The 12,627-nt window shown below is 35.2% G+C and overlaps 1 protein-coding gene across 1 annotated transcript in view; it reads left to right on the top strand.

The window, feature by feature from the left end:
• The window catches only part of RSBN1 (round spermatid basic protein 1), a 48,247-nt gene that overhangs the window by 4,500 nt on the left and 31,120 nt on the right, over positions 1-12,627 (top strand). The window contains exon 2 of the mRNA XM_042953485.1: positions 6,971-7,644. Coding sequence (XP_042809419.1) covers positions 6,971-7,644 — 674 coding nt within the window. The remainder of the gene's footprint in view (positions 1-6,970; positions 7,645-12,627) is intronic.

Here is a 12,627-nt window from a genome sequence, read left to right as displayed (position 1 = left end):
ATTTTACATTCCTACCAGCAGCGTATGAAAATTCCACTTTGTTCACATCCTTGCCAGTATCTGGTATTGTTACTATTTTTCTTTTATTTATTCTAATAGATGTGTAGTAATACTTCATCATGGACTTAAGCTGCATTTCCCTAGTGGCTAGTGATATTTAACATCTTTTTTTGTCATCATTTGCTGGCCATATATCTTCATTAGTAAGATGTCTTTTGTCTTTTGCTCATTTTCTAATTGAATTGTTTTTTACAGAATTTTTTTGAGAATTCTTTGTATATTACATGTATGAGTCCTTTGTCAGATATATGGTTTGCAAATATTTCCTCCCACTTTCGTTGCTTGTCTTTCCCTCCTTTAACAGGGAGGTTAGTAGTTAGAGCTAAAGTAAATTTTGTGAGGTCTAATTTACTGATTTTTTTTTTTTTCCCTTTTATGGATCATGCTTTTGGTGTCATGTCTTGGTCTCAGGACTCAGGTCTCAAAGATTTTCTTCTATTTTTTTTTCCTCTTCCAATTGTAATTTTTAATGTGCATCTCTGATTCATTTAAGTTAGTTTTGTGTAAGGTGTGAGGTGTTTAGGTCCAGGTTCATATTTTTTGCCTGTGGATATCGAATTTTTCCAGCACCTTTGTTGAAGACTATTCTTCTATTGGATGGCTTTTACACATTTTTAAAATATCAGTTCTACTACCTGTTTTTGTATGACTTGTCAAATAAAGATGGTTTTTACATTTTATTTTTTATTTATTTTTTAAATGTTTATTCATTTTGAGAGAGTGCGAGAGCGAGCCCACACACAAAAGGGGCAGAGAGAGAAGGAGACAGAATCCTAAGCAGGCTCCGAGCTGTCAGCACGGAGTCTGACATGGGGCTCAAACCCATGAACCAGAAGATCGTGATCTGAGCCACATCAAGAGTCGCTTGCTTAACTGACTGAGTCACCCAGATGCCCCTGGTTTTTACGTTTAAAATGGTTGAAGAAAATCCCTGATGTGGAAATCATGAGAAATTTAAATTCAGTGTCCAGAAATAAAGTTTTTTTGTGACATTACTCCACTCATTCAAATGTATCATCTGTGGTAGTTTTTGCACTACAGTTTGCCAATCTCAGAGATAGATCATTCAGCTGAAAGACGTTCCTTCACACCAGCCCAACTGTACTGAATCCAACTTCATGTATAAGTTAATCACAAATTTCAGATTCCAGATGTTTGGAGTTGCTTATATATAGTTGAAACAACAATTTCTCATCTCTAAGATGGGAACTAAAGTGAGATTTGAAGAGGTGAAGTGACATGCTTAAGATTTTCCAGTTAGTAAGTGATAGAACTGAATCTAGGACCCCCTTTTTTGTTTTGTTTTTGTTTAAGTTTTTTATTTTAGAGGGCATGCAAGCAGAAGAGAGGGGCGGAGGGAGAGAGAGATTCTCAAGCAGGCATCATGCTGAGCTCGGAGCCCTGTTGGGCTCGATCCCACAACTCTGGGACCATGACCTGAGCTGAAGTTAAGAGTGGACCCTTAACTGAGCCTCCCAGGTGCCCCTAGGACCCTTTTTTTTTTTTTTTTTTTTTTTTTTGATTTGTGGTCCACTTTGCTTTTCACTAAGCCCATTTGGATTGTTAAGTTAATAAAGAGATATTAAAATGTTTTTTTATTTCTTGTAAACAACAGGTTCAAGTTTCGGTTCAACTGATAGTTATCTTGGTATTTTGAAACCTCAATTTTTTTTCTTCTTTTATCGCTCATAAAACATAGAACAAACTTGCTCAAAGATTATTTTAAATTCTTGCTTAGTAAATTTATGATTTTAATATTTCAATGTTTTGTTAAAAAAAAAAAAAGGCAAGGGGGGAGTCCATCCCCCTGGCTCTTTTCTTTAGTGTCATTAAATGACAGTATTGCTCTTTTGTATTCACTTGTGAGTCAGCCTTCCTTTCTCACGTTTTTTTCATCTTTGACCAACTGCCCAATTTCTATCACAGGGAGTGTCCCCAAGTCAGACAACTAATTGAAATTTTCTGTGATGTCAGAAAGCTGTTGGCAGGAATTTAAAATCCAAGTTCTGTTTGGTGATAGGAGTGAGGAATTATTTGGGGATTGATTATACAGAGAAGTAAAATAAATAGATAGTCTCATTTATCACAGCAACAACTTCAGGGACTGATATCTTCCTTACCCACCTAGAGAGGGGATGGGGAAAGTCTATAAGGCATGACATTTTTGCATAACATAAATAATGCCATCTTTGTGATCATGCAGAATTATCATGTAATGGGCACTCAGTAAAATATTTGTTGAATGACATAATGCTCCCTTTATTGGAGATTCTTTTAAGTCCTTGTCCTTCTCAAGTTCCATTAATTGTAACCAGGTAATTTTAGTTGATCATCTCACAGGAGGTGTTGTAGAGAGGGGTTGATTGAGAAGGCAGAAAGGAAGAGTGTAGTGTAGTAGTGTATGGGAAAAGTTTGAGTTTTGGAATCCGACAAGATGAGCGTTTGAATGTTGGTTGTCACCCACTAGTTCTGGGACCTACGATAACAGAACATCTTATATCAAGCTGTTTTCTTCTCCATAAAATGGACTTAATATCTACTTCACTGATTTTGTGTGAGGATTAAAATGAGATCGCATATATGATACCTAATAGATCCTTGGTGAATAATTATTTTCTTCCCTCTTTCAGAGGTTTTTGTCCTTTTATTGGGTTCTCTTAGAATACACTACATTGTATTGTAGGTCTGTAATTTCTACCTCTAATTTTGATATCCCAGAGATAATTGCCAATTATTTCAAGGAATGTTATCAAATATCATTGGGAAAATGATAATAATGATGGTGACACTGTGTTTTCAGTAGTGTGATGATGGTTTTATATTTATTGTCTTTTTTAATCCTTACAATAGCTCTGTGAGGTAGATACTAGAATTAACATCTTAAGATGAGAAAATTGAAGTTTAAAGAGACTTAAGAGCTTGTCCAGAGCCCTTAAGCAGTAAGCACTAGGGCTGGGACATTAAGCTAGGTCTCTAACTGTAAAGCACCTGCTCTTTTAGCACTGTGTACTGCCTCTGTCGTTCAACTATTTTGGGGTAATAATAGTTAACATGTATTGAGTATTTGTTATGTTCTAGGACTATTCTAAGTACTTTACGTCCTTTGTTTCATTTACTGTGCACACTGATTTTATGAGGAGGTACTGTTACTTTCCCCCATTTTACCAATGAGGAACAAGGTGCAAAGAAATTAAGTTGCAAAAGGTAATATTTTGAGCGGAAGGTCTAGGGGCGGGGATTCAAATCCAGCCAGCCACTCTTAAGCAGCATAATGTAAAGGGATGGGGGTGGTGGTGGTAAAGTAAGGCAGTGTTATAAACATACAATGATCTTTTTAGTCAGGTTTTTATATGAAATGGGAAGGACCCCTAATAAGACAACAAAGTTTATTTTCAGAAAACTTTAGCCTTTTTCTTTATTATGAGTAATAAAATCTAAAAAATTGTACTTGCTTTGAAAATGTATATCCACCATGATTTTTAAGAATTGAGGATATTACATTTTTTTTCAGTTCTAGGTATAATTCAAGGATAAGAATGGTGATAGTAGTTTAAGTTTTGTAATATTTGGAAAGCTAAATATTTTTGCATTAATGAACTTTTTCAATAGTGATGTTAAATGAGGCTATTTGATAGTTGATAATTTTAGCACCTATGAGGATTTTATTGATAGTGTCATGTATTAATCTAGTTATAGTTATAATGACATTTTTTAAGGCAGCAGTTTGTCTCTCAGATAAATGTATCTTCCTTTGTAGACTTACATACTTCTCTTTATATTTACTCTCATAGTCTGATATATGAAAGCTTTCCTTAATCACAGATAATAGAGTAGCTTGGCTCTTTTCCTGTAAAAGAACTGTTGATAAATTTGAGTTTTTGCACTAGAGGGGAATACTCAAAATGTTATTTCCTGAATATGTTCTCTGTTGGAAAGCTAAAGCAATCAACTCAGGAATGGAAAGATTGTGAAAACTTTAGACATTGGTACTTTTTAAAATTGAGATATAACTGACATGTAACATTGTGTAAGGTGTACAGCATATTGATTTGATACATTTATATTGCAAAGACATTGAATTTTAATGTTTTTATTTCAAGGCAGGACAACCTTGACATTCTTACAGTGCAGCAAGGGCTGTCTTACTCTAATAACCTTTAACAACTTTGTATATGTATGTCATTTTCAATTAGTTGTCATCACAATTATTCAAAAGTAAATTTTGTTTATTCATTGAAATTCATTACCTAGTATGACACAAGTAGGCTCCCATTTCTCTATAAGCAAAGGTGAGCTCTCTATATGCAGCCTTAGATTAAGAATAAAACTTTGAAAAACAGGATTAGTGAGGAGAAGGATTGAAATTTATTTCATATTTAAACTTTTATTATGTTGAAATATGAGATTACAATTTAAGGTCCTTTTCATTTCCTTGTACAGTGGTTTTTTTGATGGGCTATGTTGAAATGTGTTTGGAATAAAACCCACAGAGACTTGGCCATGTTAGAAATACCATTGGTAAGCTGATAGTAATATAGAAAATGTGTTACAATCAAGGCAGCACCTTCTTGGTGTTAATTTCAGTGGCAGATCTAGGTCACAATTCATTTCCTGCATACCAAATACCTCCTCTGAAGCTTAAAATAACAGGATCTATTCAAAGATATTTTCTTTTCTTTCTTTTCTTTTCTTTTTTTTTTTTTCCCCATGAAATTGCTAAAACATTTAGCAGAGGGTAATTAGAGGACTTTTTGAAAACTGGTCTAACCTTTATATTTAATGGCATTAACATTTAGTTGCTTGGGAGAATTGCCTAAATTACGAATTTTTAATGCGGGAAAAGTGTTTAGATTAATTTTATTTGTAAGAAATAGAAATGACTAAGTGTTTTAACAAATTGTCAAATATTTAGTTGTCTATAGAGTAAAAGATGGACTGCTTTTTCTCTTGGCAATTTAAGCAATCCGATTACATGTATAATTTTGGTATATGATCTCAGTTTCATTACAAGTGATGTTTGCAAATGAAGGGTTTTCTTTTTGTTTAAAAACAGATATTAAACAGAATGCAAGTCATTTGGTATCTATACACTAAAGTTTTTGACTTATATTTTCTTTAGAAGTTTTTATAACTTGTAATAGTTGGCGATTTGGAATAATTTTGTATAGAGTACTGCAACTATCATATTTGCATATTATACCAAATAAATTATTTACTGTAAATTTTGTTGAACTTTTTCTTCCCAGGTGTAGCGATAGGATTAATTGGAGTATCTGTCTTAACACTGAATTACTTGAATTGTGTCAGAAATACTGTTGTTGGGTGGACAAATTCTATAGTAAATACCACATCGAGCTTGAAAGGTTGGTCAGGACTATTTAATCCTAAAGATTTCTTGCTAGCGTCTAGTAAATGAGAGATGCTATTTTATTTTGGCTTTGTCAATCCATGATGATCCCTTAAAAATTAAAGATGAATTTTTAGTTATAAAAGTAATATATGTTTATGGTAGGAAATTAGAAAATACAGATAAGCAAAAAAGACAGATATTTATAATTCTTCCAGTCTAGAGAACTACCATTAACACTTTGGTATGTATTTCTTCAGATATTCTTCTGTGTTGTATATGTGCAAAACATACAGATTTTTTTCCTGTCTTTAAGTCCTTTGCCTCTCCCTGGTATATTTTCCCCTAGAAAACATGCCTGGCTTGTTTTATTACTTAGGACTCACCCTAAATGTCACCTCCCAAAGAGAAGTTTCCTCTGCATCTAGAGTAGCTTACTGATACTTTGTTTTTCTTGTCAAACTAGATTGTAAAGTTGAAGAGAGTGGAGATTAGATTGTGTCTGTCTTAGCACCATATCCCCAGTGCCCAGAAATGTCCCTGGCACTTAGTGGGTACTTAATACATGTGTGTATGTTTACTATAAACATGGAGTCAGATTATACACATGTTAGATGCTCTGGAAAGAAAGGTAAGATCTATATTTCTTAGATTGTTTATAGTCTAGAGGAGAGGTAGAAGATTAGATATGTGATAACACAGAATGTGGTTAAGAGCTGTGATAGGGAAGCACAGCGCTAACGAAGCACTTGGTAGGAGTAGCTGTCCAGATTGGGTAGAGATGAATTTGTTAGAGAATGCTTCCTGGAAGATTGGCAGTGTAAGCATTTTATAACCTTGTAATCCATCAGTTATTTCATCTATAATGTAACTTATAATGGGTGGGTAGTATTTTGTCAGTATGTAATTACCAGAGTTTAATCCATATCCTAGTACTTAGAATAGACATTTAGGGGAGTCCCTAAATAACTGTCATGGATATTTTTGTGTATCTTCAGTTATTTTCTCAGGTAATTTTTCCTTGGGAGTGGAATTTCTGGGTCTGAGAATTAAAACATTTTCAAGGCTTTTGGTGTATATACCCATTTTGGTGGGTGCCAAATTGCCCTTCGTGAAATTTGTCCTGGTTTATCCTTCCAGCAACAGTATATGAAAATGCCGAAAAAAGAAAAGTTTATGCCAGTTTGGTAGGCAGAATGGTGTCTTACAGCTTAATTTGCCTTTGTTTGATTTGCCTGTATGTGTCATGGCAAAATATGACAGGCTTCAGTTTAGATTTACAGTGGTTACTGAACGGATATTCCATATAGTATGGCGTATGTGAAATTACTTGGATATTTCCTTTACTTTTGATCGCAAGTCAAATTATATGCTTACATTCCCATTATCTACTTTTTAGCATAGTTTTCAACCCAGAATATAATTGTATTTTAAGATCTTTGTCTCATTCATTTTACAAACATGGCAAATTCAGAGAAACAGAATAGGCCATTTAATTTGAGATCAAGTTTGTATGTTAACACTAGGCCTAGCAACTAACTTCTTTTTAATTATTGTGGCCAGAAACACCAGATGAAAATGGTAAAACCCAGAGAGCTGATGATTTTGTCTTGAAGAAAATAAAGAAGAAAAAGAAAAAGAAACACCGAGAAGATATGCGAGGAAGACGCCTTAAAATGTACAATAAGGAAGTACAAACCGTCTGTGCTGGCCTGACCCGCATCAGTAAGGAAATCCTCACCCAAGGACAAATAAATAGCACTTCAGGAGTAAATAAGGAGTCCTTCAGGTATCTGAAAGATGAACAGCTGTGCCGATTAAATTTGGGCATGCAAGAATATCGGGTACCCCAGGGAGTACAAACACCTTTTATGACTCACCAGGAACATTCTATTCGTAGAAATTTCTTAAAAACAGGTACTAAATTTAGCAACTTTATTCATGAGGAACACCAGTCCAATGGTGGTGCACTTGTCCTTCATGCTTACATGGATGAACTCTCATTTTTGTCTCCAATGGAGATGGAGAGATTTTCTGAGGAGTTTCTTGCTTTGACATTCAGTGAAAATGAGAAAAATGCTGCTTACTATGCTTTAGCAATAGTGCATGGAGCGGCTGCTTATCTCCCAGACTTCCTGGACTACTTTGCTTTTAATTTCCCCAACACTCCTGTGAAAATGGAGATTCTGGGCAAGAAAGATATCGAAACAACCACCATTTCAAATTTTCACACTCAGGTAAGATAAAATCACTGTTAAATTATTTAGTGAATACAGTATCTTGACAGTATTAACCTCATTCTGTTTTGTTTGCACATAACAGCACACTTGATAAAAATTCGTGGTGGTAAAGGGGATTCACATTGTTAGTTTATTGCTTTCATCGAAAAGTCTTAATTGCTGAAGTTCTTGGGGATGTGGCTTGTTACTGGGTCTAAGAAATGCTTTATATATGTTGTACATCATTACGAGTCTTTATGGAAAACCAGCTTGAATTTGTGAATCCAGTCTTTCACAAACCAGGTAACGTTAGCGTGGAGGATGTGATTTAGATCTGGTAGCATCTAGGTAACTGTAGTTAAGACTGGCTTACGGCAGGATACGACACATGAGGGCATTGACCTATTTATTTGCCAGGTTTTTGCTGTTTTTGTTTCTCTTCTTTCAGTAACTTGTTGGCAGTCTATCCCAGAAACCTATCCCATTTATATGACTTGGAAGTGTCACTAGGAAGACCGCCATAGCCTCTGCTCCTTCTGCCTATGCACTGTTGTAGGTGAAGACATTTTCTAAAGCCTTGCTTGGGCAGCTAGGCTTAAGTCAGCAGGGAAATCTCTCCTTCCTAACAGTGGTTTTTAACTGAACATTTTTTTGAATGAAGTTATTTTAGGGTATAGAAAGAAGTAAATAACATGTCCTAGTTATTTTCTTACTTCCTTTTCTCATACGAATTGTGAATATGAATGGTCAGCTATAAGTTTGTATCATAGATGTAAATTCTATGCAAGTTTAGTGGAGAATATTTGGCTTTTTAGAGATTTATGATTATATAACCTGTTTTTTCAGGTTATCTAATAATTTGCGGCCATTCTTTTCCTTAAGACTTTTTTTTTAGGTAAATAGACTGTTGCATAATAAGACTCTCAGCTGCCTGCCTGCATTAGAGTGGTTTCAAGCCACTTGGATTTATTTGAAACCTCCTCTAACTTGAATCTTTTTAATGATTCTTCCCATCCTTGCCTCCAGTGAGGGGAGTATCCAGTTTAGATTCATGAGCTTCAGAATTTCTCTAATTGAAGTTCTCTCTGCAGTAGAGAGAGCAGGAGCAGCCAATCTGGAGAGGTCGCAAGATGGGGCTGCCCAAGATGTTGGAACACGATGTGCAATAAAGGGCTTCGTCTTGGATTTTGGCCTTGTTACCACAATCAGGTACCGAAGTGCTGACTTTTGTAGTAGATTTTCTTTTTACTTTTACTTTTTTTTTTTTTTTAAAGGAGTTTTGCCCTTTGAAGGTTAAGAATCCTATTTTTATAAATATTGTAGAGAAGGGACTGAAAACCGTTTTCCTGATATAGGCCATAATCCCCATAAGTCCCTATTTAACAAAGAAAGATACTGCTGAGAGCAGAATTAACATGCTTCATCACTTTTTTAGTTTAGAAAATGCAGCAAATTTTCTCTTACTGATAGACCAACAAGCATATTTGAGAAAGAGGCCAGAAATTTGGGTGAAAAAGTCTTGGCTTTGTAATGGTAACTTTTTAACTTTCATGTTAGTTTATAGTGGATCAAGCTTGTCAATAGTACCCAGTCTAAATAGTTAATGAAAAAAAGTATCTCTAAATATTCCCTGCTGATTTTTGTCCTCCAATTTTTTAAAAATGGAGCTGAAATTTAAATGACTGTACCAACAACTTACCTTGAGATTTACTTTGAGACTTATAAAATAACAACTTCTTAAGAACATACCAGATTATTATTAAATTAGGTATCATTAAGCACTTCAACCACATAAGAATATTGAGGACTACTGAATAAGTTTTGTGCAGTGGTAATCCTGGAACTTAATTCTATTTGTGAATTTTCAGTCATTGGAGGAGAAATATGGGGTGGGTATGGGAGATTGAAGTAGTCCATGAAACTTGAAATTTGCACCTGTCAAATCTTTGGCAGATGTTAGGATGGCAGCTAACCCAGTAGTTGAAATGAATCCAGCAGTTCATGGTTTATAGAAATCTTTTCACATTCACATGTGAATATTTGAAATGACCTATGGTATAGGTAAGCAGTTTAATCTCTGTTTTCCTCTGAAGAAACTGAGGCTTTGTTACCCAAGTCCGTGTAGCTAGTAAGTAGACGTCAGGGTACTAACCTAGGCCACTTGAAAAATATGCCTATCATTTTACCATAATTCTTTATTTCAGCCGTTGGAGAAGAGACAAGTGCTTTTATTTGTCTAACACTGTAGTTAGTGAAATTAAAATATCCCAGTTTGACACAATATTCAAAAAGCTATTAATTTTTAATCAATACCTTTAGGTTGTTGAGAATTAAGTGAATACCTTAAATATTTTGGACTTCTTTGTTTAATAAAGTCTTGAGAAGTTCTGTGAAGCCTCTTAAACTGAAGATACTTTTTTGTTATCTTAGACAGTTTTTGGAAGTTATATAGTTTAAATATGTAGCCATAATAATTATTTATGACTATTATTTCAAGATAGTTTATTCAGCAAACATTTATTGAGAGCATACCATGTACTGGACATTCTGTTCTTAAAAGGACTAATTGATGAGCTCATTCTAGTGGAGGAGACGTATAGACCAAAATTATAATACAGTTTGCTAAGTACTAGAATAGAGGTATGCATAGGGGAAACCTTGTGATACAGGGAGCACAGTTTGTGGTATTACCTAACAGACTTAAGGTGATTAGAAAAGGCATTTTAAAGCATGTGATGCTTGAGTAGAGTCTTGAAAGAAGATTAGTACTTAGCTTAATAAGGGCATTTTAAGCAAAGAGAAAAACAGCCTAGGCAAACACACAGAGGCATTAGAGAATGTGGTACTTTCAGGGAGCTTGACATGGCAAGAACACGTGTTGACCGTTGAGGGGGGGTGGTGGGAGTTAAGACAAGAGAGACAAGATCAGGATTGTGAGGAGTTTTATGTGATATGCCTAAAGAAAGTTAGCACTTTTTTCTTTTTCTTTTTTTTTTTTTTTTTCTTCAATATATGAAGTTTATTGTCAAATTGGTTTCCATACAGCACCCAGTTAGCACTTTTTTCTAAAGGTAATGGTGAATCACTGGTGAATTTTAATCGGGGAGTGCTATCGAGTTATGTTTGCCAAGATTACATAGTAATGTCTTCACATGGGATTGAGGAAGAGAATGAGATTGGAAGCTAGAAGACTTGTTAGATGACTATGATAACCAGATCAGGAATGATTGATGTCTAAACTGATATTGACATTAGAGAGGAAGGAATGAAATTTGAGAAATAATTAGAAGATGAGATGAATTGCATTTGGTGAGGGAGGATAGAGTCTTAAATATGGTTTGGATAAGTGGGCAGATGGTGGTTCTGGTCACAAAGTTAATACAGACTTGAAAAAGCTGGTTTTTAGGGGTGGAAGCAGTTGATGAGTTCAGGTTGAGATATTTTGTGTTGGAGGTACCTGGGAAGACTAAAGGTTATAGATGTCTATTAGGTAGTTGAATATATGGATCTAAGATTGGGAGACGTGTGTAGGCTGGGGATGGAGCGGTTGGATCCACTAGCATATAGGTGATCCAGGGACAGCCTTAGAATGGAAAAGAGATGAAGCTGAGAATGAAATCCTGTGATGCACCCACATGTAAGTATGAGGAACGTGGAAAAGAGGTCAAAAAGAAGGAGCAGTAGAAGGAAGATTTAGGATACAAGTTTTCTGGGTTTCAAGAATGATGGAGAATTAAGTATCGCGAGATAAGGATGGGAAAATGTCAAGTTGCTCAATTAGGAATCTTCTTGGAAACCAGTGCTTGTCAAGACCAATGCTTTGCAAACCATGGCCTAATGTTGTAAATGATGGGGCTTTTTGCTCTGTGTATGAATTTGGCATGACCAGGGAGCTTTTTAGAACTGCAGACTCTCAGATTCCTGCCCACATCTTCTGAATCAGAATCTGCATTTTTGCAGGTGATTTATAGACCCATTAAGGTTTGGGAAGCACTACTTTAGAACTTATCTGCACTAGTTTGAGGAAGTAAAATGTAGGTTTGTTTTGTGCAAGAATAATTCTAGCTCCTGTTTTTTTTATATTTTTAAATTATTGTAGTGGCAAAGTGAAGATGCACATAAAGGTGTTTTTTATTTCTTTTCATATTCTATAAAACTCATATTCTAACACCAAAGGAGGTAAGTTCATGATCAGTACCTAGTGCAACACCAAACTGATCCTCAAATTTGATTACTTAACTCTCAGCAGTTGATACAGGATAACTTTGTAAATTTGTTTCTAATCTGAAGAACTACATGTGTATTGACACAGCATGGTATTTTTATAATTCTGTAGGATTATTCAGATCTAATTAAGTTTTTTTTTTTTTTTAAGTTTATTTTGAGAGAGAGAGCATGTGTGTGTGTGCACAGAAGAGCGAGGGAGAGAGAATCCCAAGTGGGCTCTGTGCTGACACAGAACCCGACACAGGACTTGAACTCCTGAACTGTGAGATGATGACCTGAGCCAAAATCAAGAGTTGGACACTTAACAAACTGAGCCACCCAGGTGCCCCAGATCTAATTAAGTTTTCGTCATTGGCTAAATAACAATTTGATCAAAAAGTTTGTGGAATCTTTTAGTGAATGGAGAAAAATTAGTGTCCACTTAGAATATGTTTCTCCCTAAAATATATTATGTTTTAGGAATAAGTATAATTTATGATTTTTTTGCTTTGGTGTTATATCTTATAATTACTGGCTTTTTAAAAAACTTAAAAAAAAATTTTTTTAGTGTTTATTCATTTTTGAGAGACAGTGCAAGCAGGGGAGGGGCAGAGAGAGAGAGGGAGACACAGAATCCGAAGCAGGTTCCAGGCTCCGAGCTGTCAGCACAGAGTCCTGATGCAGGGCTCAAACCCACAAACTGTGAGATCATGACCCGAACCGAAGTTTGGACGCTCAACCGACTGAGCCACCTAGGCGCCCCTTTAAAAACTTTTTTAAGGTTTTAAACTTTGA

The sequence above is a fragment of the Panthera leo genome, chromosome C1 (genome assembly GCF_018350215.1).
Source record: "Panthera leo isolate Ple1 chromosome C1, P.leo_Ple1_pat1.1, whole genome shotgun sequence".
NCBI lineage: Eukaryota > Metazoa > Chordata > Mammalia > Carnivora > Felidae > Panthera > Panthera leo.
This window is presented reverse-complemented; position numbering and strand designations above follow the sequence as displayed.